This window comes from Cryptosporidium sp. chipmunk genotype I, assembly GCF_004936735.1.
Source record: "Cryptosporidium sp. chipmunk genotype I strain 37763 chromosome Unknown contig_10, whole genome shotgun sequence".
NCBI lineage: Eukaryota > Apicomplexa > Conoidasida > Eucoccidiorida > Cryptosporidiidae > Cryptosporidium > Cryptosporidium sp. chipmunk genotype I.
The window spans coordinates 627,511-649,188 of record NW_027125596.1 but is presented as its reverse complement, the minus strand read 5'-3'; the positions used below and the strand labels follow the sequence as shown (position 1 = coordinate 649,188).

The 21,678-nt window shown below is 31.3% G+C and overlaps 6 protein-coding genes across 6 annotated transcripts; 3 read left to right on the top strand and 3 right to left on the bottom strand.

Moving 5' to 3' along the window:
* Window positions 1-131: 131 nt before the first annotated feature.
* ELE39_000262 (uncharacterized protein) lies at window positions 132-5,186 on the bottom strand (the record flags this gene model as incomplete). The annotated part of the gene is made up of 1 exon (XM_067343286.1): window positions 132-5,186. One exon carries the CDS (start codon window positions 5,184-5,186, stop codon window positions 132-134), a length of 5,055 nt encoding a protein of 1,684 aa, XP_067201220.1.
* A 1,277-nt stretch (window positions 5,187-6,463) lies between these two features.
* ELE39_000261 (uncharacterized protein) lies at window positions 6,464-7,420 on the top strand (the record flags this gene model as incomplete). The annotated part of the gene is made up of 1 exon (XM_067343285.1): window positions 6,464-7,420. The coding sequence occupies one exon, from the start codon at window positions 6,464-6,466 to the stop codon at window positions 7,418-7,420; it is 957 nt and encodes a 318-aa protein (XP_067201219.1).
* Window positions 7,421-9,047: 1,627 nt separating this feature from the next.
* Window positions 9,048-13,442, top strand: ELE39_000260 (4 SF II RNA helicase; the record flags this gene model as incomplete). The annotated part of the gene is made up of 1 exon (XM_067343284.1): window positions 9,048-13,442. One exon carries the CDS (start codon window positions 9,048-9,050, stop codon window positions 13,440-13,442), a length of 4,395 nt encoding a protein of 1,464 aa, XP_067201218.1.
* Window positions 13,443-13,539: 97 nt separating this feature from the next.
* Window positions 13,540-17,604, bottom strand: ELE39_000259 (trehalose-6-phosphate synthase of plant origin; the record flags this gene model as incomplete). The annotated part of the gene is made up of 1 exon (XM_067343283.1): window positions 13,540-17,604. One exon carries the CDS (start codon window positions 17,602-17,604, stop codon window positions 13,540-13,542), a length of 4,065 nt encoding a protein of 1,354 aa, XP_067201217.1.
* Window positions 17,605-18,259: 655 nt separating this feature from the next.
* ELE39_000258 (DNAj protein) lies at window positions 18,260-20,164 on the top strand (the record flags this gene model as incomplete). Its single annotated transcript, XM_067343282.1, has 1 exon — window positions 18,260-20,164. The coding sequence occupies one exon, from the start codon at window positions 18,260-18,262 to the stop codon at window positions 20,162-20,164; it is 1,905 nt and encodes a 634-aa protein (XP_067201216.1).
* A 253-nt stretch (window positions 20,165-20,417) lies between these two features.
* ELE39_000257 (WD repeats containing) lies at window positions 20,418-21,356 on the bottom strand (the record flags this gene model as incomplete). The annotated part of the gene is made up of 1 exon (XM_067343281.1): window positions 20,418-21,356. One exon carries the CDS (start codon window positions 21,354-21,356, stop codon window positions 20,418-20,420), a length of 939 nt encoding a protein of 312 aa, XP_067201215.1.
* Window positions 21,357-21,678: the final 322 nt, after the last annotated feature.

Sequence of the window (21,678 nt, the reverse complement as noted above, 5' to 3'; positions counted from 1 at the left end):
TGGGGGGGAGGGGGAAGGAGAAAAAGAGGCCCTGCTGGGAATCGAACCCAGATCACAGGAATCAGAATCCTGGGTGATAACCATTACACTACAGGGCCAACTAACGCCCATGGTTGTTTACTACAATACGATTACTTTTCATATACATCTCTTGGTAAATATAATAATGCACTTTTTTGTGATTGAGAATCATAATATTTATAATTTCTATATGGATCCTTCCAGCGTATATCATTATTAATATCAATAACTTTATTTCCTTGATCCATTGGTAACATTATATTAGCAGCAACTTCTGTACTATATTGTGGTAATATTGAATAATCAATACTTGACATGCTATTATCATTTTTATGAGAATTATATTGATTATTAAAGCATTGAAACGATCCATAAATATTAGAATTGCTTCCATACGATGAATTATTTATGCGACTACTTCCATACCTCGAAGCATTTTTATCTCCATTATGATTTCTAGTTGATATATTACCACCTGTTATATAATTATTTCTATAATTAATATTTTGTTCATTATTATGTATACCATTAATATAATTTCCTTCATTATAATTATTATGATCAGAATAATGATGAGTATTATAGTAATTTTGAAATACCTCTAATCCATATTTATTTTTATTCTTTTCATATTCATTATCTTCTGAGGATGTAATTAAATCAGGATATAATAAAGAAATCAAATATTTTTTATGAAATTTAGATAATAATATGCGTATTAAATTTAATACAATATTGATCTCATAAGTGTCAGATTTTCCTGTTGATACATTTCTGATAGTTTTAATACACCATTCATAAGCACTCGAAATTTTTTTTTCTACTAATAGTTTATAAACATGTCCACATATATCAATAATAGTCATAGTTGGTTCACATGTCAATAATTCCCAATAATTTTCTTTTTCTTGTGAAATATGGCCCATTTGTCTTGGACTCATAACTACTGAAGCACCTAAATAATTAGTTGATCTTCCTATACCATTTTCTATAATATTTTTACTAATAATATTATCATGTACATTTGTATTAATATTACAATAATCAATATAACCATAGTCAGTAAAATCAGTAATTCTTTTATTAATAATTCTTTGTGATAAATTATTATCAATATTTGATTCATTTTCAAAATTTTGATTTGAATAATAATTATTATCACCAAAATTACTTTTATGTTTAATTCTTCTTCCAAACGTTAAATCTTTAACAAATGGTGATGCACTTGAACTGACTGCTATAGATCTAATAGATGATAATAAGCGCATATTATCAATTTGTGATAATGATAATATTGATATAATAATTTCATGTTTTAATACCCACATTAAACGATTATACCATATTTGTTGTTCGCCTTCAATTGATTCATTATTTACATACAATATACTTCCTGTACCTCTTATATTTGCCATAATTCGATTAATTAATGATTTACACATTAATAATGCATCTTCTCTATGTTTTGCTGTTTTTGTATCAAAAATAGATTTTTCCATAATTAATAAATCATCATATTTTAATATAACAGGAAATTTTGTCCAGTTTCTTGATTTTATCATAAATTTCTCATCATAAAAATTATTAATATTATTATTAAGGAATATGTCATTTTCATTTATATTTGAAGTATTTTGTTCAATACAAAATAAATCATATACAATTTGAAATTGATAATCATTATCAACTTCTGTTTCTCTGTCTTGTAAATTTAATGGTGGAAACATTAAATCTCTACATCCCAAAATAATCTTACATCTTGTTGCCATCATTAATAATTTTATTGTAAATTTATGACTTGGACCCATAAAATTATCCAATTCTGGTATAGAATTTATTAATATTTTTAATGCATTATCATATCTACCACATCTAATTGTTGCTTCACCAATAATATATCTACAAATAGATTCTAAATATACTTGTTTTGTATTTCTTTTAATTGTTGATCTTAACATTTTTTCACCAACAACAATACATTGAGCATAATTACCTAATTGTAATGATGATAAAGCAATAAATCTTAAAGCAATAATAATCATCCAATGCATTGAATCATCTTCAGAAACCTCACTTAATAATGGTGCCAAAATCTTTTCAACAGTTTTTGAATTTCTATAACATTCTTGATAATTACCATTCACAAAATATAATACTGAAAAACATAATTGTAATTTTATTAATATTAAACAATTTCTATGATTACCATATAATTGATGTGTTAATTTCTTCATAAAATTAAATTCTGTGGTTGCTTCTTCTAATTTATTATATTTTATTAAACATTGAATCTTTAATGCAATGATTAATACTTGATATTTTGGAATTTCTGGTGTACATGAAAATGCTACTTGACATATACTTAAACATTCATCCAATTTATTATGTTGCAAGGCCAAAAATCCATTATTTAAGATTAAAAATAAAATTCTTTCAATACTTTCACCAATTAAACGTTTTGCAATAATTAAAAAATATAATGCTTTATAACAATCGTAATGAGATTGACATGTAATATTATTTTCAATTTTATTCATTACTTTATTATCTTTTGCATAAATTGGACTACATATTGGATGGCATGGTGTAGCAAATCCTTCCAAACTTGCTCTTAATGAACTTATATTTCCCATGGTTACTGTATTAATATATATTGGATTACATAAAATACTTGATGATGAAAATAGCTTTTCTTCTAATTTATTATTTTTTGATTCTTTTGAAGATGTAATAAATATACGATTCCAAGTTGGTATACGAAGTCTCCATATATATCTACATAATATTGTTTTACATATATTAATACTTTTTAATGTTCTTGGTGCTATTATCTTAACTTTTGGATAATAACCACGTATTATTCCTGTTTCATTCCATGCCCATACTTGACCATTAATACCACTAGAAAAATTGTCATCTTTAGATTGATTAATTAAATATGCATTAGTTTGATTGCTAAATAAAGTCAAAATTGGCATTTTTTTTGAATCAGAGTTTTGTATTGATTCCATAAGTGAATCTCTTTTAAGCTTTTGTGTCCTTGCCAATGTATATTTTAAATATTTAACTTGTGGGAATAAAAAGTCGACCCCTATATTAATCCCAGTAAAATCACATAAATCATCAATTTTAAGTGGTAATCTTAATGTACCATCAATATTCACTACCTTAGTATTAAATTGCACTCCAATATGAAATTGTAATGAATAAAATAATGTAGTCAATTGTACATTTGATTTACTTATGATATTCTTATTTGTATTTAATTGAAATCTTTTTATTGCTGATGGTATAATTTTAGAATTCCAGTAAATATTTGATTCATCTGTATTACACATTATTTTATTAAAATAATCAATCAATATAATCTGAGTGGTCTCCTCGTTGATTAATGTTTGATCTCTAAATGATATATGCATTTCTTCCTCCCATAATCTTTTAATAGTTCTTGCAATAATTTCTCTAATAGCTGTATTACGTATTGGTTCAATGACTCTACCTTGTGCAATTTTGCCTAATCCATAATTTAAATTGATACCATAATTATGTAGAAGCTCTGTAATTTCCCATGGATCATGAAATCCAACATATAATTCATTGATGGTTGGCAAAAGATCTTTTAATAACCTAATTCTCATAGCTTGGCTTGCATTGTATAATACATTTAGCCTTGATTTTGAGCCTTCCTTAACTATTCTCGCTCCAAATTGTGAATTCGATCCCTCATTAAGATAGTCATTTGTTGGATCTCCCGCATTTGAATTCAAAAATAAAGGTACAGAAACTGTTGAAGGTAGTGAAGAAGCGGTATATGTAATTAAAAATTCCTCACGTAATCTTCTTAAAGGTTGTATTTCTTGATTTTCATCAATATATACAGGAAGTAATTCACCACAATGCCTTGTAATATATAAACCGTCTGATCTATGTTGCCAAATTTTAAATGTATATTTAATCCCATAATGCTCATATAAATCTGTAGTTTCCATAGGAAATGGCCAACCTTGGATATTTAATTGCTTTGCAACAAAGTCCAACTGATTTGCTAATTCTGGATTATATGTTAATAGTGAGTCAAATATAATATTAACCTCCTTCTTGCTTTTAGAATTAACCATATATAGCTCATCATTCTTATCGTATTTATCTTCAAGAGTTGAGATCATATTTCGTGGTATTGATGCAGAATATAATAAATCCTTTAATATATCTTTAGGTTTTGGATTAAAAGGAACCAGCGGCTCACATAAAACACTATATCCCATATATTTTACAATTGCACAGATTGGAAGTGCAAATAATGCTTTTTCACCAATTTGAATTAGAATATCACAAAACGCTTTTTTAGACTTGAATTCATTATTATATAGTCTTTTTGCGATTTCTCTAGAAATCCCATTCTTTTTACTTCCAAGTATTACAGTAAAAACAATGCTATCAAAGATGAAAACACGATCGTCTGCAAATAAAGGATTGTAAATGCTCCACAGATTTTCATTAGAAGTCTTTGTTACCTCATAGAAAGCTTTAGCAACTCCATAATTGAAGCTTGGCTGGCAATGAATTAAAGCAACTGCTGCAGTTCTAGCTGCTGCGTAGAATTTACCTATTTCTTGAATAAAAGATAAATCATGCTCAATATATTTTGGGTCTTCTATTACAGCATCAACTTTTGAGCTTGCTGTTGAATATCCATCTCTCCAAACCCAATTCAATCTTTGATACCAGTTATTACTTAAGCACGATCTGCTTGGTGGTCCGGGAGTCAAAATAGATTTTAAAGGATGGTCCTCACTTACATCCCAGCTCAGCGGAGGGGTTTCTAATTCATTTGCACCATCCGGAATATCGAATAAATCTTGTGATTTGGATATAGTTTCTATTGACCTTGTACGTTTAAGCTTCAGCTTTTGCTTTCCAATGAATATTGAGGCTGTTTTTAAAAGATTTAGGTTTCTGCATGTTATTTCCTTCTCAAATGTTGTACTATTGTTCTTATCGAGAATCTCCTGAAACCATAAATCTGGATTGACTTTCAGTATATGTTTCTTATTTCTTGAATTTAATTTGGAATCCTCTATCACTATTGTTTGCTCTGGCTTTTCAAATGAATTTTCTAGAAACTCATTTGGAATTTCTACTATCGGAAGTTTTATTGACGACATTTATTTTTCGCCTTTACAATCTTTAAAAGTTACTAGTAATTAAGTAGATACCCTCCTTCCTACCTCCCTCCTTATTTTACTCTGAATTATTTTGCTGCCACCAATCTTGCTTATTTGAACGCAATTATTGCTTCTGCTTTACATGCAACAAAATTTGTTTTATTGCATGTAACTTTAACTTTGACATGGCGCCAGCTATGTGGCAGTGTTGGGCGCCACTAGTGTTTTTGCTTATAATGGAAGAAATAGAAGTTTTTATTTTTTCATGGGGTTTGATTCGGGTTTAGGGCATTTTTTCAGTTTCTAAATTTTGTGTCCTTTTGGAAATTCCGTCTAATTTAAATAATCAGTATTGGGTTGTACTGCACCGCAATTTTCTGATGAAACATGCTTTTATGATTGTTATTTGTATCTAATAAGGTTCTTTTCACTATTATTCAAATTGGCGAAGCCAATTTATAGTTTTTTTAACCGAATGAACGCATAACTGTGTTTAAATTGTTGTTAGTAGTCTCGAGGGAAAGGGGGCGGCGAATATGGACAAATCCACAGGGAGCACTATTTTACAATTGAGGATTAGAGTATACACAGGCTTAGAAGAAGAAAATAAGTAAAAAACACATGTATGAAAACAATAGTTTCTGTAGCTAGCAGAAACCATTTAATCGATGTTACTAAATTAAAAGTTATTAGAAAACGGATAAGAGATCAAGCTACTTTGTTTGGATAATTGTACCTAGTAATAATAGGGTGGTTCCGAGAGTTAATTAATTCTTTGAATCTAAAATATATAATTATTTTTATTATTATGAATAATAATTAATTAATTAATTAACTATAGTTAAGTATTACTATATATTATCAAATTAATATAACTTAATATTTGCAATATAAATTAATTGTAGAATCAAATTAATAGCGAATTTTTAAATAAAACACTATTTATTTTAGTTGACCGAATATAATTTAGTTAATATTTTCATATTTACACGTTTAAATAGTAATAATATTATCTAGTTATTTAATTGGTAATAAAATTTTTGGCTCCATATTTGGAGCCAAAAGAGAGACGATACTTTTAAAAGTAAATTGTCACAGGGTAATATTTAGTTGAAAATAAGATATTGGTTTAATTTGTCAGTTTGGAAGATCTTTTTAGAATTGAGGACGAGATAGCTATTGTTGGGACCGGAGGTCAGAAAAAGTCTTTGATGTTATACTTCATCCCTTATGAGAAATGATCTTTTGTTAAAGGCGAAAGAATCGGATTTGAGTTAATGAACTCAATCATTTCATTATTTATACTATTAATTTCCATCCTTGCTAATATTTCTATTTACCCTATACTGGATACAGATACTCAAAACTTAAACTATCCTATATTTAGTTATGTTCAGATTAAGTCTGCAGTAGGATCTACATCTGGGTCAAGCCCATTGTCACCCAATGAAAGAAAAAGAAAGCTAACTAGCGATGATCGTGATTCTGCATCTTCTGCACGCCGATCTTCACGTAGGCTTCGGGTAGATGATGGTGAATCTCCCTCTTCTTCCAGTACCCTCGATTTCTTAAAATCTTCCTTGGAAGATCTCACGATGTTTCAAAAACCAGAACAGTTGACTGAAGAGCAGTTACTGGACCTGATTCTTACTGAATTTGAGGAAAGAGGCACTGACAGGAATGAAGTTTCTCCGGAACAAATATTTCTCTTCGCATCTAATCAAGCCAGAAAATGCTACAAAAAGTGGAAAAAAGTTAAGCAAAGTCTTAAATCTTTAGAAGCATCCCTAACTGATTTGGAGGAGAAACAGAGGAATTGCCCTGGTAATGACGATGACGATGTGAGAGCTTTCTCTGAGACTTATGTAGAAATTGTTAATAGGCAAGAAACGCTTTCTCAATTAGAATCCTCTCTAGCTTCCGCTTACAATCTCTACCTATCGATTAGAGAAAATCACGGTAAAGCAAGAAGAAGCGCGAGAATTGCTGCTAATCGTCAGCATAGTACTTCCCATACCTCGCATTCTCCTCAATTTCCGTTTCAGGCTCCATCTACTTCATCCTTACTTCAATCTGAATCTTCACACGTACAGCCAGCTCAGACGAGGTTGTCATCAGCATGTTCAACTTCACGTACACATTCTCGCACTTCTCAATCAGGTAGAAGTGTAATTTCTACTCGTGGTCGTTCTAGAAGGATGAGACAACGCAGGCGTAGAAGAGCATTTCAATAATTAAGAAAGGTTATAATGAAACTGGTTTGGTGTGGAATTTATTGGGTTCCAGATAGAATAATAGCTTATATAAGGATAATCCAGGGTTTTATACGAATTAATATTTCGTTTCGTATAGAGTCTGTATATGTATACGTCCAAATATACATATTTTTGCTTCAATACTAATTGAATATACCAGCTGTTTTAATAACGATATGTTAATGATTAACAACGATAATTTATTCAACTATAAGTTATGGTATTGTTAATTTCCGATGTTTATGCATTAAGAATTTAATGATTAAAGAAGAATGTGGTAATATTTAAGACCAAGGTTTAAATTGTGAGTTGTATGGCTAAAATCATTAATTCCTAATTATTTTAGCTTATTATACGTTTTTGTTTTAATTAATCCTGTGAATAAAACTCACTAGTACATATCTGGTTATTTATTTAAATAAAAATTACAAAGGAGTATCTTAAATATGGATCTGGTAGAAGGTTATATAATCAAGCGTAACATTTAAATAAGCTAGTATGTATTTAAATATAAATATATAAATATAAATATAAATATATATATATATATATATTTATATATATTTGTATATTTATATATATAAACATGAAATGTATATTTTATGTATATATTGGTTAATTTATATGTTTTACTTGAATCAATAATGGCATTTAATCTGCATTTTTATACGTATTTAGTTAATTTGAATTATGCACAATTGTTCAGGAAATACTTGAATTAAATTTTATTCCTTTGTAGGCCATTAAATGGCTTATTCAAAGCTAATTAATTTAGTATTGGGTTTTCAATTAGAATTTATTTTATGGTTAACTGATATTAGAAAACCATGTTTTCAGTATCTAATTTATAAATAGGTGTCACTTGAGACTAGTTGAACAAATTTTCAATTACTTTAAGTAATTTCTTTGCTTTCTTTTGTAATTTTTACACTTAATTTTCTTGGGAAATACTAGAAAGGGACACTTAGGTCAAGTAAATGAGGTAAACGGCTAGCAGTTACAATAGCTGTCATATATACAAAAAAAAAATAAAGGTGGTGTTCTGGGGAAAGTTTTATCTTAACTTTTTTGCAATTTTCTTAAATTTTGTATTTTTAATTTGTTTTTTTCTTATACAAAAACATGCACACACCGGTATTACAAAAATTCATGTTTTGCCAGAACTTAATACATGCATGTTCTGAGCGGGTAGCCTTCCCCACACTTTCCAAGAGTTAAATGTAACAAAAAGGTAACAAGAGGAAAAAAAAGGGAGATAAAATAACTAAGAAAGAAAAAAATCACAAACATGTATTTCCCAGCTGGGTACTAATATCATATATAGGGAATAAATACCTAGGGAGGTTTGAGGAATTGAATTAGGAGATTAAGCAGTAGAATTGAGTAAAATATAATTAAAGCATTGTGGAAAGAGAGCTGAGGAGAATAAATAGAGAATTGCGATTTACTATTGGGATATAGACTTTTTGAAAGGCTAAAGACGAACGCCAGTTATTATTTATTAAGTATACAAGACTTTTCTGTAACTTAAGCTCAAGTATATAGGTAAATACAAAGTGAACTAAGCTCTTTAAGCATTAGTAATAAATAACGCAAGTAGGATGAAATGAGTACTGGAAATAAGCGAACAATAAGACAAATATACACTGGTACAGACCTTTCGGATGTAGTATTGAATTTGCCGCTAACTCCATACAGTGAGCAGTTTTTGCCCTATAAGCAAAAGTTGGATAAAGCACTGTCAGACTTAAAGTTATTAGTTCAGAGTCAGTTAGATAAGGAGGAGGAGAAATTGGACCTTGGTGTAATTTTGGAGCGAATTAGAAATACTTGGTCGAGTGGAGATGACTCAAGCGTACAAAAAGGGGTGATTAGCGACCAAATCAAGCAAGATAAGTATTTTGGTGTTTACCTGGAAATAATTCAATTAGAAGAGAGCAAATCTGACATACTTGAATGCTTTATAAAGTGGAAAAATGATTATTATTACACTAGATGGGAGGAGTTTAGCCAGCCTCCGAATGAGATGAGGGATCATTGGCTAAGGTTCAAAGATAAGATTTCTAAGATAATTTTGGATAGTAGAAAGATAAGCTCAAGGCCATTGCCAAGACTATTGGTTTCTGAAAATAAGTCATTGCAAGAAGATTCTAGATTGAATAATGATTTGGTTAGTATGCAAAATGAGACAATCTCTGTTGAAGATAGGCAGGATATAGGACAATTGGAAGAGGGAGATGTTGGTAATGTAGTGCAGAATAATTTGGACAAAGAAGCTGAAAGAGGTCAGAGCGAAGAGAATAAGGGTCAGGAGATACCTGTAGAAGAGGCTGAAAAGGTGAATGAGGAGAGGAGGAAAGGCCGAAAAAGGCAGCAGAGGGAGAAAGGGTCTTCCGAGCTTTGGGGTCCAAAGGCCGTTCCTAAAAGCAAGAATAGGTATATCAGTGGAATATCGGCAGTGAGGGCCGTTAGAAAAAGAACTTATAGTAGTAATGGAAGAGTGAGATTGAATAGGGACAAGAGATTTGGGTCTGAAAATGTAGTGGAAGGAGATGAGAAGGAGAATGTAACGGAAAACACTGGGGAACAAACTCGGAATTTGAAGAAGTGGGAAAGATTGGAGGAAAAAAGATATGAAGCTAAGTTCAACAAGTATTTATTGAAGAACAAGAATAGCAATGAAAAGAGAGGTATGGAGAGTCTTAAGGTCGAAGAAAGTGATATATTGAGGGACCTTAAGAAATGGTCGAATAACTTTTCTCAAGGGTGCAAAGATACTCTACTTACCAAAAATAGGTTCAAAATGGAAGATTCTGAGTTAGTTAGACCGTCTTTGGAGCTATCTAAAAAGATAAAAGAAGAAGTTGATTCTTTAATTAATTTAACTGATAATTACATGGAGAATGACGGTGATTGTGGAAAGAATTTTCAGCTTTTGGAACAATTATGTAAACAGTTTTTGAGGGAAAATTTTGGATATGATGATTTTAGACAAGGCCAGCTCGAAGCAATATATTCGATACTGTTAGGAGCTACGGAAGATGAAAGTTTTAGAAAAGGAAGTATTTTAATTCTTCCAACAGGATATGGAAAAAGTTTGTGCTTCCAATATTTGTCATTGTTGATGAATATGTGGTTTGGGAAAGTTACCCTAGTAATAACGCCTTTAATATCTTTAATGCAGGATCAGCTAAGGAATTTGAGCAAAAGAATCAGAGGAGCAGTTTGGAATTCAAGCGTATCAGTGGAAGAGAAGAGGTATATTGTAAAGCTAATTGAAGAAGGTAGTTTGGACATTTTATTTGTTACTCCAGAAAGTATGTTTTCAACCTTTTTAACGAGAGGAGTCGTGGTGACAAATCAGGATGAAGATAAGCGTAGAATGGCTAGATTGGATTTATCAAAGAACAGAATCGCATTACTTTGTGTGGATGAGGCGCATTGTGTTTGTGAGTGGGGACATTCATTCAGACCTAACTATTACTCTTGTATAGGGCACTTAATTAATAATTTCAAAGTAGAGAGAATATTGGGAATCACAGCTACAGCTCCTTCTGGTATGTTAGAAGAGCTCAAGTCTCTGCTAAAAGTGGGAAAGGTGATACAGCCATATTCTAATCAAAAAATACAGAGAGAAAATCTTCATTGTAAAGTTTTGCATTTGGATTTATTGAAGAAGAAAGCATTGCAAGATTTCAACAGAGGTTTAGGTTTGAGCATTACAAAAGTGCCAAAAGTGTACAATAACTACTCTTTAATATGGGATCACATTAAATACTCTTTAAATAGTAATCATGTTAATAATAATCAATCTATTGACACAAAAGGAGAGCCTAAGCTGCATGAAAAGAAGAAAACAAGAAGAGAAGTTTGGTCCAAGTGTAGAAATATATTGATTTACGTCTGGCAAAGATCAGAAGTCGAGGCTGTAACAAATTATTTAAGGACAAAAGGAGCAAATGCTTTGTATTACCATGGAATGATGAGCAACACTGAGAGGGAAATGGTCCAAAAGTCATTTATTGATAATAAGACAAATATATTTGTAGCAACGACATCTTTTGGAATGGGAATTGATAAAAAGGACATTGATGCAGTTATACATTGGAATATGCCAAATTCTTTAGAGCAGTATATACAAGAAACTGGAAGGTGTGCGAGACAATTGGATAAACTTGGAATATGTTTGATGATATTATCTGATGATGATTATAGAAACAAGCGACAAATAATTTCAGCTTCTTTGATGGATAAGACAGCTTTAAGATGCTTATTGCATGTGATACTAGGCAGATATCGTTTCGGTAATGATTCGGATGTTGATTGTGATTTTGAAAAGAAAAGAATAGAATTGGAAATTTTCCCTATGGAACTTTTCAAAATTGTTTTGAATGTGAAACAGGTGGAGGAGATTGAGGCTTTATTACATCATTTAAAGCCCTATATGGATTATTTGTTACGACTGAAATATAAAGGAAGAAATATCAGCACTAATTGGGTTAGTTATATAAGAGGGAGTCCCTATTTGAAAATAAGATGTTTTGATGAGGACTTCTCCAAGATCAAAGAAAAGAGTGATGTTCTCAGTTCTTTATCAAGATTTTCAACAGAGAATTCTGGTGTTGTTACTATTAACTTATTGGAGGCTTCTATGAGTTTAGGGAAGAGTTTGGAAGAGCTTGAGGACGAGATTGAGAATGAGAAGGGTATCTGGAAGATTTCCGTGGAAAGATTGACAAATAAACAGTGCGTGATTTTGGGTCAGAGCTTGATTAAAGAAGAATCTCAATGTTTCGTAGAGATGGAAGGATCCATATCCAAAAAAGACTTTAGATTCTTGTTTTTGGAAGCTGAATCAGAAGAAAGCGGTGTTGTTGTTGATACCAATAAATTGGAAATAATTAAGGAAAATTGGTTGGATCTTTTGGTTGAGGATTTATATAGGGAGCTACTTTGTCGCAATTCTGATGAGCTTTGGAAGCTAGATATCGCTTATTTTTCATTCCAAAAGTTTGGAATGGACAGAGCTTGCAAGGACTCTATTATTGAGTCATACTTTGGTAACAAAAGGTCTGAGCTTTATCATAAGCTATTTAATCAAGAGATTGATGAGTACCAAAATACAGAATTAAGCCAAAAAGAAGGTCTAGAAGGCATTTCTAGTGGCTTTATCAGAGATTTAGTTCAAGGGAAAGCCAATAACTCTTTTGGAAACAATACTTTTGAAATGATGATACAAGAAATTTGGATTAACAAGTGGAACCAAGATTTATTACAGGACCTTGCATTGGGAAGGAAGGAACTGGTACAGTTGGATTCTTTAGTAGGAGTTCAAGATGGCAATTGCAGAGTGGAAAGGAATAGAGAGTCTATAGAAAGTGTGAGACAAAAAAGGTCAAATCCTTCAGATTTACAAGTTGAAGATAATAACAATAATAGTATATTTAATAATAATATTAACGATAATAATAATATTAATATTAATAACATTAATCATATTAATGACAGTAGTACAAGAATAAGCGAAAGAAGGGAAACCAGGGAGAAATATCAGAAGATAAGTTCCTGTATAAAGTCAGGTTTAAATAGTCTGTTAAGTAATTATCTTAACGATTTGAGTCCAGTTCAGTGGGAGACTTATCGAATTTCAACAGAAAGGATATTTTCTCACTTTTCTTCCAAGTTTCAAAAAGATTCCAAAAGAAGAAGAAGAGACGATATGGAACAAAGGGGAGGCTCAGGACTGGATTTTGGACATTATTTAGGGTTTGAGGAGTTTGATGTAATTTTCCCAGCAGATATTGCAAGAATTCTGGTAGGAGTCACATCTTTTAGATACTCTTACAAGGCTAAAGGTGGCCTTAAGAAGGATTATTTGGATAGTAATGACGTGGTTTCATCAAAGTTATGGGGTAAATTTAAGAGTATACCTTACTCTGTTGTTTTGGAAATTTGCCAGGAAGGCTTTAAAGAGATTATAAAGAGCAAGCTGAGTGTCTAATTATATATAAATTGATCAAGTTATGAATTAAAATGCAAAGTATTATAGACTGGTTTTTTTTTTGCATATATATAAATTTTGAAAATTCTTAAGATTTCTAGGTAAATAAAGTAAGTGTTTGAAGAATATCCGATACCTCTTCAGTAGAATGAAGGAAATAATTTGCAAGAGATGTATGTTTTCCGATTACAACATTGAAGATTTCACATTTAGAAGATTTAAAATCTGAGACTCCTTCTGAATATTGATTGGAGTTAGTGGACTTTGAGAAGTGATTAACTACAGAAAACATGTCTTCGTCAGATCTATCATCTCCAATACAAAGTATCATTTCAAGAGAAGGATTAGGAGGAATAGGAATTGGGTTTTCTTTCGCTGAATAATCCTCCCCACTTGTACATTCGTAACTATTTCTTGATAGAGAATTAATTTGATTCAGAATTGCCTGTACAGCTACTCCTTTATTAATTCCTTGAAGACGGACTTCTACAAAATCATTCCCTGAAATTACATTAACTGGGAAGTTTATTAATAATTCTGAAAGATAATTCGACAACTCTTTAGCCTGCCAAGCTCCAAAATACGGCTCACAATACTTGAACTGGAATACCAGAGCTGTTCCTTTGTTTTCTATGTAAGAACCTTGAGTTCTGAGTACATACTGCTCCATAAGCTGAAAAGTTATATTCTTCCAGTCTGAGACGTTACATTGCATCTGTTGTTGTTGTTGCTTGGATGATGACAAAAGTACAGAACTATTCTTCTGGTCTCCTTCTTTTTTATAGTCTTCTAATTTCAGGTCAGAATTCGTCTTTAATGGACCATACCAGTTGCATTCCGATTCGTTACTTTTGCTTAAAGAGTAAACTATTGAGGGAGAAGAATAGGATGAGGATGATGAAGAATAAGAAGAAGCAGAGGAGGAAGCGGAAGAAGAGGAAATGGAAGAGGAAGAAGGAACGGAGGAAGAGGAAGGACGATCTTCAGTTGAAGACTCGATATTGAGTTGTCTCCAGACGTTGGAATGGATAGGATCTATAGATTTAGGGAGTTTCAGATAATATCCATGTTCAGCACAGAGTCCAATATTATCTATATCTCCAAACCACTCGTCGAGAAGATGTTTTTCTCTTCCAGAGAAGATGATAATGACATTATTTGGAGAGCTGCAGAGATTCTTAAGAGCCTCTATAACTTGAGGTGGAGGAGCGCATGATATCTCATTGCATAAGTAAAATTCCTCAAGCTTTTGGCCATCTTCCTCCCCTCTATTCTCATCTTCAAAGCGCCGTACATTGTTCACTACACTGTGGTAGTTTGGTGAGCATTTTCTGTCACTTGCAGCTTGAGCTCTGCTGATATTACTATTGGTATTACATTTTCCAATTTCAGCACATCCATCCCCTTCTTCATTAACTTCGGCAGGAGTGGTGGTGGGCACTCCACTGTTGAGTAGGCTGCAGATACTGGTGTTTGTGATGGAATTTTCTAAATTCAAAGCTTCAATACTTGTACAGTTACTATTTATGTTGAAGTCTGCATCATCATTGGATTGACAAGAAAAAGAAGAGGAGGAAGAAGCTGAAGAAGTTGAGGAAGCTTGCATCGAGGGGCATGGATGTTCCAAAGAGATTTCGGGGCCTCTTGATATAGGTTTGATAATTTCAGGAATGTGTACGGTTGAGCCCTCCTCAATAACATTTTCTGTTCCTTTGCTTATACTACAGCTGCCACCTTTGCCAGGGAATACAGCAGAGCTGGGATTCACCCCAAGATCAGGTTGATTGTCCTTTTCGGGCTTTCCTCCCCTCTTTTCCTTTCTTTTCGTGTGGTGGGTTCCAAGGAGCGAAAGTGGACTGCCAGATCCAGATCCAGTTGCAGACCCAGATCCAACTGCAACTTCAGTTCCAGATCCAGGTCCAGTTACAGCTCCCACTAAAGAGTGATTACAAAAGTTAGAAGAGTTAATCTTATCGAAGAAGTGTCTAAAATCTGGAGTGAGAGTTCCCTCGTTATCAAGAAGAAAAAGCCTTAGCCCTCCAGCTTTATCAGCTTTTCTGTACACTTGGGAAAGCGAGTTAAGGCTGAGATGTTGAGAATTGAGATTAATGCGAAAATCCATAAGAGATGGGCCAATCCCAAAGGTTGTATTATAAAAGTGAAGCATCTCATTCTTCTTCCTTTCGGAAAAGATGTACAGGTCCATAATGAATTCCTTGGCCCAGTTTACCGTGCTGTGAGATAAAAGGTATGCCCTATCCATATTCCAATGATGTCTTTTTTCTTGAAAGATTCCCTTTTGGCAGTAGACTGCCTTATCCAGAGTCTCAACCATGTTCATCATGTTCCAGGGATTTACTCTATAGGGACTGGAGAGGGTATTTGAACATCCTGTAAATTCTGAGATTATCAAAGAAGGCAGGCTGTTCTGACCTTTCAATCTGCAAAATGGACCAGATATTACTGTTTTATCTCCACCAACACCTCCAAATCCTCCAGTCATTTTTGCTCTCCTCATTGCTCTTTCATCATTCCCACTGGATTCGCCATACTCTGAACTACTACTGCTACTACCACTAGAGGAGGAGGAGGAAGAAGAAGAAGAAGAAGAAGAAGAATAATCACTGAAACCATTTCCAGTAGTCCTCTGACCATTATTTGAAGAATTGCAATTCAAGAGAGATAGTGAGTCATCTTTACAAATAATGTATTCAAACGGATTCAGATTCAGTCCGTCTCTAACACTGGTATCGAAAAGACAATCCCCAGAAAGAAATAAAGAGAATTTCTCTTCTTGAGTTATTGGACCGTACTTGAGCTCAATTACAGGTTTTCTAAGAGATTCTGAAGAATTAGAGTGCTTTAGATTGATTTCTTTTGAAATATTTATCAAAGACTGGATTAGTCTATCTCTCTTCTCAAGTGTAAGAGTATTTGTTGGAAAAATATACTGAATAAGAACAACTGGCTGCTCTTCTTTAATATATGGATAGTTCTGAAGAAAATTATCAAAAGCTTTAAGTTTAAGCTGTAATCCACTCAACTGATCAAGCCTATCTATGGATACGAAAATGTAGTGGCCTTTGTACTTGTTCCTAATCTCCTGAGATCTTTTTAAGATCTCCTGATTTGAAGCAACACTTTGAATAATATCATCACATTGTATGTGAACGTGACCTATTCTAACAATGGTTTCCTGTTTATTAAATTCTGGATCCAAACTATTATTAGACTTAACAGATCTACTAATAGAAGCTGCTGTTTTATCTATTCCAATCAATCCTCCAGGCTTAAAGTAATGATCCAGTCCAAGAAGACGTTTACATGATGATAGAAATTGTTTTGCATATGGAAAGAAATGAAAACCTATTAAATCTGCCATTAATATACTCCTTAATAACTCTTCTCTGACCGGAAGACATCTAAAGATCTCAAAGGAAGGAAATGGAATATGTAGAAATAATCCAATATTAACTCCTTTCACTCTTCTTGTTAAATACTGGCACAGTAAAAGTAAGTGATAATCATTAATCCAAACCATATCCATATGTTCAGGAGAAACTATTGGAGTAATTACTGAAGACCATAACATATTCATTTGATGATATCTCCTCCATTGTTCATGATCAAAAGGAGCATTACTTAATTCTTCAGGATTTAGTACATTGTGAAACAGAGGCCACAAAAATAATTGACAAAACTCATTAAAAGATTTGAATTCATTTTCCGGAGGAAAAACTGGAACGCAATCAATATTTTCAAGCAATTCTCTTATTTCTTCTTTTTCATCCTCCTTTTCTATGTGGATACCCGGCCAACCAATAAATTTAACGGTTTTTGCTAATTCATTTCTATGATTATGTAAAGTTCTCATTAGTGAATGCTGAGAGGATTTTAGTTCAAATCTAAGCCTCTTTTTTTCACTATTCCCTAAAGTGTCATTATTGGTGGTTTTTCCGATACTATTACTAATATCATCCACTTCAATATTCAATTCCATTTTTTCAATACGAACTACTTTGACAGGGAGTTCCAGAGAAACTATTATCAAAGCCGATTGCGACTCTTTTCTAGTCCTAATCCATTCTTGTTCGTCCTTTAGTATTTTACTGAGCTCAATTGCTCTATTATTATTATTATTATTATTATTATTATTATTCATTTCAATTAATTAAGAAATGCTCTAATTTTACTATTAAATCAAATGATCCCTTTCAATTATTATATTATACTTTACATATTGGATTCCATTAGACCTCTTCAAAATCGTCTTTTCTCAAAGTTATCTACCAAATTATAACCTTTTATGGCTTAATTAAATAACCCCACGAACTAATATTATTGAGTTTCTTTCTATTTAAGCCTTTATTGCCTCACTGAGTCTCATATATGCATGCATTAACTTCATAGATATAAGCATATATATTTACGCATAAACATGTATATATATATATATATATATATATATATATATATTAACATATATATACATACATATATTGATACATATACATATATATATATATATTCATATACTTACATTCAATTAAAAATTTTTTTTTTCTCCCACGTTTTTTTCTTTTTTTGTCTTATATACCGGTATGCAACTTTTCGAGACGAGACGAGACGGGTCTGCACAAAAAAGAGCATGTTAATATGAGGTGAGAAAAAAAGGGGATAAGGAGGGGAGGGGAAATTGAAAAGATATATAATAATAATAATAATAAGGGAAGTATCTAAATAAATGATATCAACCAAAAAGTGGAATAATTATAAAGCAGCGAATGATGAGTTAAGTAGAATAAAAGCAAGATAGAATGTTTTCAGAACGACTGAAAGAATATCAAAAATACGGAAGGGTAGAGAAAGATAACTTAGAAAATATATTAAAGAAGGAAAGTAAAAGATTAAGGGAGATAGAGATTGGAATTGGTAGATTTTACAAAAATAATTACTTTACTAGGGAGTTAAGTAATAAAAGTTTGTCTAGTATTAGTAGCACTAGTAGCAGTAAAAGTAGTAACAGTAATAGTAAAAAGGGGTGTGAGAATGGAGCTAGTAATAAAGCTAAGCTGATGGATATTTCAAGCAAAATAAGTTGTTGTTCTTCAAGTGTAGTTAGTAATGATTCCAAGACTAAATCAGACTATGTTCAAACATTAAGAAATCAGAACAGCATGTTAAGGAGAAGGGAGTTAATTTCTGATGATCAGGATTTTAGTGATAGTTACTATTTCCAAGGTAAATATAAGAAAAGAAATCAACAAGAAGATGATTACTTAGAAAACCAGGAATTTAGAGATAAATCTCCAATGAATGAGTATAGAAAATTAAATAGAAGAGTTTTAATTTCTCATAAATATTATGATATACTGGAACTTCAGCCTGGAAGCAGTATAGAGAATATTAAGAAAGCATATAGAAAAAAGGCTTCCAAGTTACATCCTGATAAACAAAGATCAGGGAATCTTGAACAAAAGGAAAAAAGTTTGATCAAATTCAGGCAAGTTCAAGAATCTTATGAATTTCTTAGCAATCCAAATAAAAAAGAGGTTTATGATGAGTACGGGGATGATATTTTAAAATATGGATTTTTAGATTATTGGAATGAAATGAAGGGTATATTTGAGTCAAAGGCACCAAATAATAATGAGATGCATATAAATATTAATAATAAGAAATCTTTAGATAATCAATCAGATTGGGAAGTTTTTTGGCAAGAATTATTAGTTAATTTATTTTTTAAGCCAATATTGAATAAAAATAGTATTGAATTAAGGGATTTACCTCCAATGAATATGTCAGTAACAAATTATAAAACATTAATAAATAATTCATATACGTATTTAAAGAAGTTGTTAAGTATGCCAAAAAGTCTTTTTGGGAATCCGATAGTAATGAATTTGGATTCAATTGATTCAGGTTTTACAAATGACAATTCACCAATTTTAAAAAAGGGATTATTTTCAAGATTAATAAATAATTCAAATAGTTCACAAAATACAGAATTAATTTTAAATAACTTTGTGAATGTTCAAATAGTTGGATCAAATCCTAATAATCTAGTGATTAATAAAGATACTGTAAGCTTATTAAATACATTTAGGAATAAATCATCAGTAAATGATGCTTTTGGGATAATTTTTTGCGAAAATAAGCAAGGATGGACAAAATTTTTAAACTTGGCAAAGAAAGAATTTGAAAATAAGAGAGAAAATGAGGATAACTTGATATTTCAAAAGTCTAATAACTTTAAGAGAAGATTAAAAGAGATTCAAGCAGAATTTGACTGGATTATTCTAGTTTTCCTTTCTGAAGAACAACTCCCTAGTCAAGATCAAGAACTTCTTTTGGATTATTATAACATAAGAGATGAATTGAAAGAGTTCAAAGACTCAGAAGATGTAACCAATTTAGATATTATTGAAGAGAAAGTTGATGGTTCCCACGCTTTTGATTTATTTCCTTGTCTTGTACATAAACCAAAAAAATTAAAAGTAATGTCAAAATTTAACTCAGATATTAGCTCGTACTCAAGACCATCTAGTGTACAAATTATTCGAATAATTAAACAACTTGAACTATTGTCAAATTTTGATTATGATGATTTTCATTATGGTCACAATAAACATTCTATATTTAATTTAATTTCCAATAAATCAGAAGAGGCGCCATATAGGGGAGAGGGCGGGAAAGGTAACGTGGTAAATTATGATAAATGACGTGGCAAATAATAGTATATATAAATTACTAGTTTAACTAGCAGGAGAGAAAAAAGGCTTTTATTATTATTTTTAGAAAATTTTTACTGATTTTTTTTTCTTTTTTGAAAAAAAAAAATCAAAATGGGATTTGGATTAGAGAAAGTTGTAGAATAGGTGTTATATGTATTTTGGGGAGTTTAGAGAGTTAGAATGTTTAAGTTGTTTAAGTGGTAGATAGTAGTAGTGGTAGTTGCAGTAGTGGGGTTAATGGCTATGAGAGTAAGTCCCATATTGAGATGGTGTTGGATGAAGCAGCAAATAAATTTGAAGAATTTGAGAATTGTATAGAGCTGACTTCTGAGGAGTGAAACTTAAATGTCTTAATATGATTTAAGGACTTGTTTTCAAAAATGTCCATAGTTGTATTAAGTGTATTGGATGTAACTGTAATGAGAGAATCTGAACGAACAGAAATTTTATCAATTACATTCAAAGAATCAATTTCTTTGATTGGGTTATCAAAACAATTTCTGTTAAAAATTCGAAGTTTTGAATCAAAGCTGGAAATCCAAATGCGATTAAAAGATCTTTTAATTGATAGTATTGGAGAATTTTGAGTCACATTATTCATATATACATGAGATTTTGGTTTTCTTAAATCCCAAATAACAACATTTCCTGATTCAAAACCTAATAATACAGAATAATCATTAAGAGATTCAATTTCGATAAGTTTGTCACTTTTTTCAGTAGGATAATTGAATTGAATATCTTCATTTTTTAAAGTATTAATATTTATTAATAAAAGATCATTTTCTCTTGGAAAAATTATACTTTCCTTAGAAGGAAGAATTAACATTTTTGCTAGGGAATAATAAGTATTATTTAAATCCAATTTTCTCAAATTTTCAACACTATCAACTAAATAAATTTCACCTTTTCTGTTTTGTACATATATGATTTCTCTCTTTTCGTCATATATAGTCTTAATGATAGGTAAATCAAATCCTGTATTTATACTTGAAGAACATCTCATGACTTCTAAATCCCAAATATCCAACATCCCGGAGATATTTCCAGATATTAAAGTTCTATCATCCTTGATAAATTCTAAACTTAAAATTGTCTCATTTCTCGTTAATTTCCTTAATAACTTTATTGGAACCTCTTCATTCTCTCCATTGATCAATCCTTTTTCCTCACTTCCCATTTATTTCTTAGCCCAAACCAGCTTTATTCCTTCAGCTCAACTCAATTCTTTTGATCTTATCTTATAGTTAGCGAATTTACATATTCTGTGTAAACTGCAATTTTTCTCTTTTTTCCTCCCCTCACCCAAGTCCAAATTGACAAGCTGATGCCCGCCATTTGACGCATGTGGTTTAGAAAATGGTATAAGGCTAGCTTGAACAAAATTAATACAAAAAAAAAAAGGAATAGTTTTAATTGGTTTATATTTAATTAATATAAGATATAAAGACTAAATTAATAAGATTTGAGAACAAATTTTTCACTTTAATAGTGAGCATTTA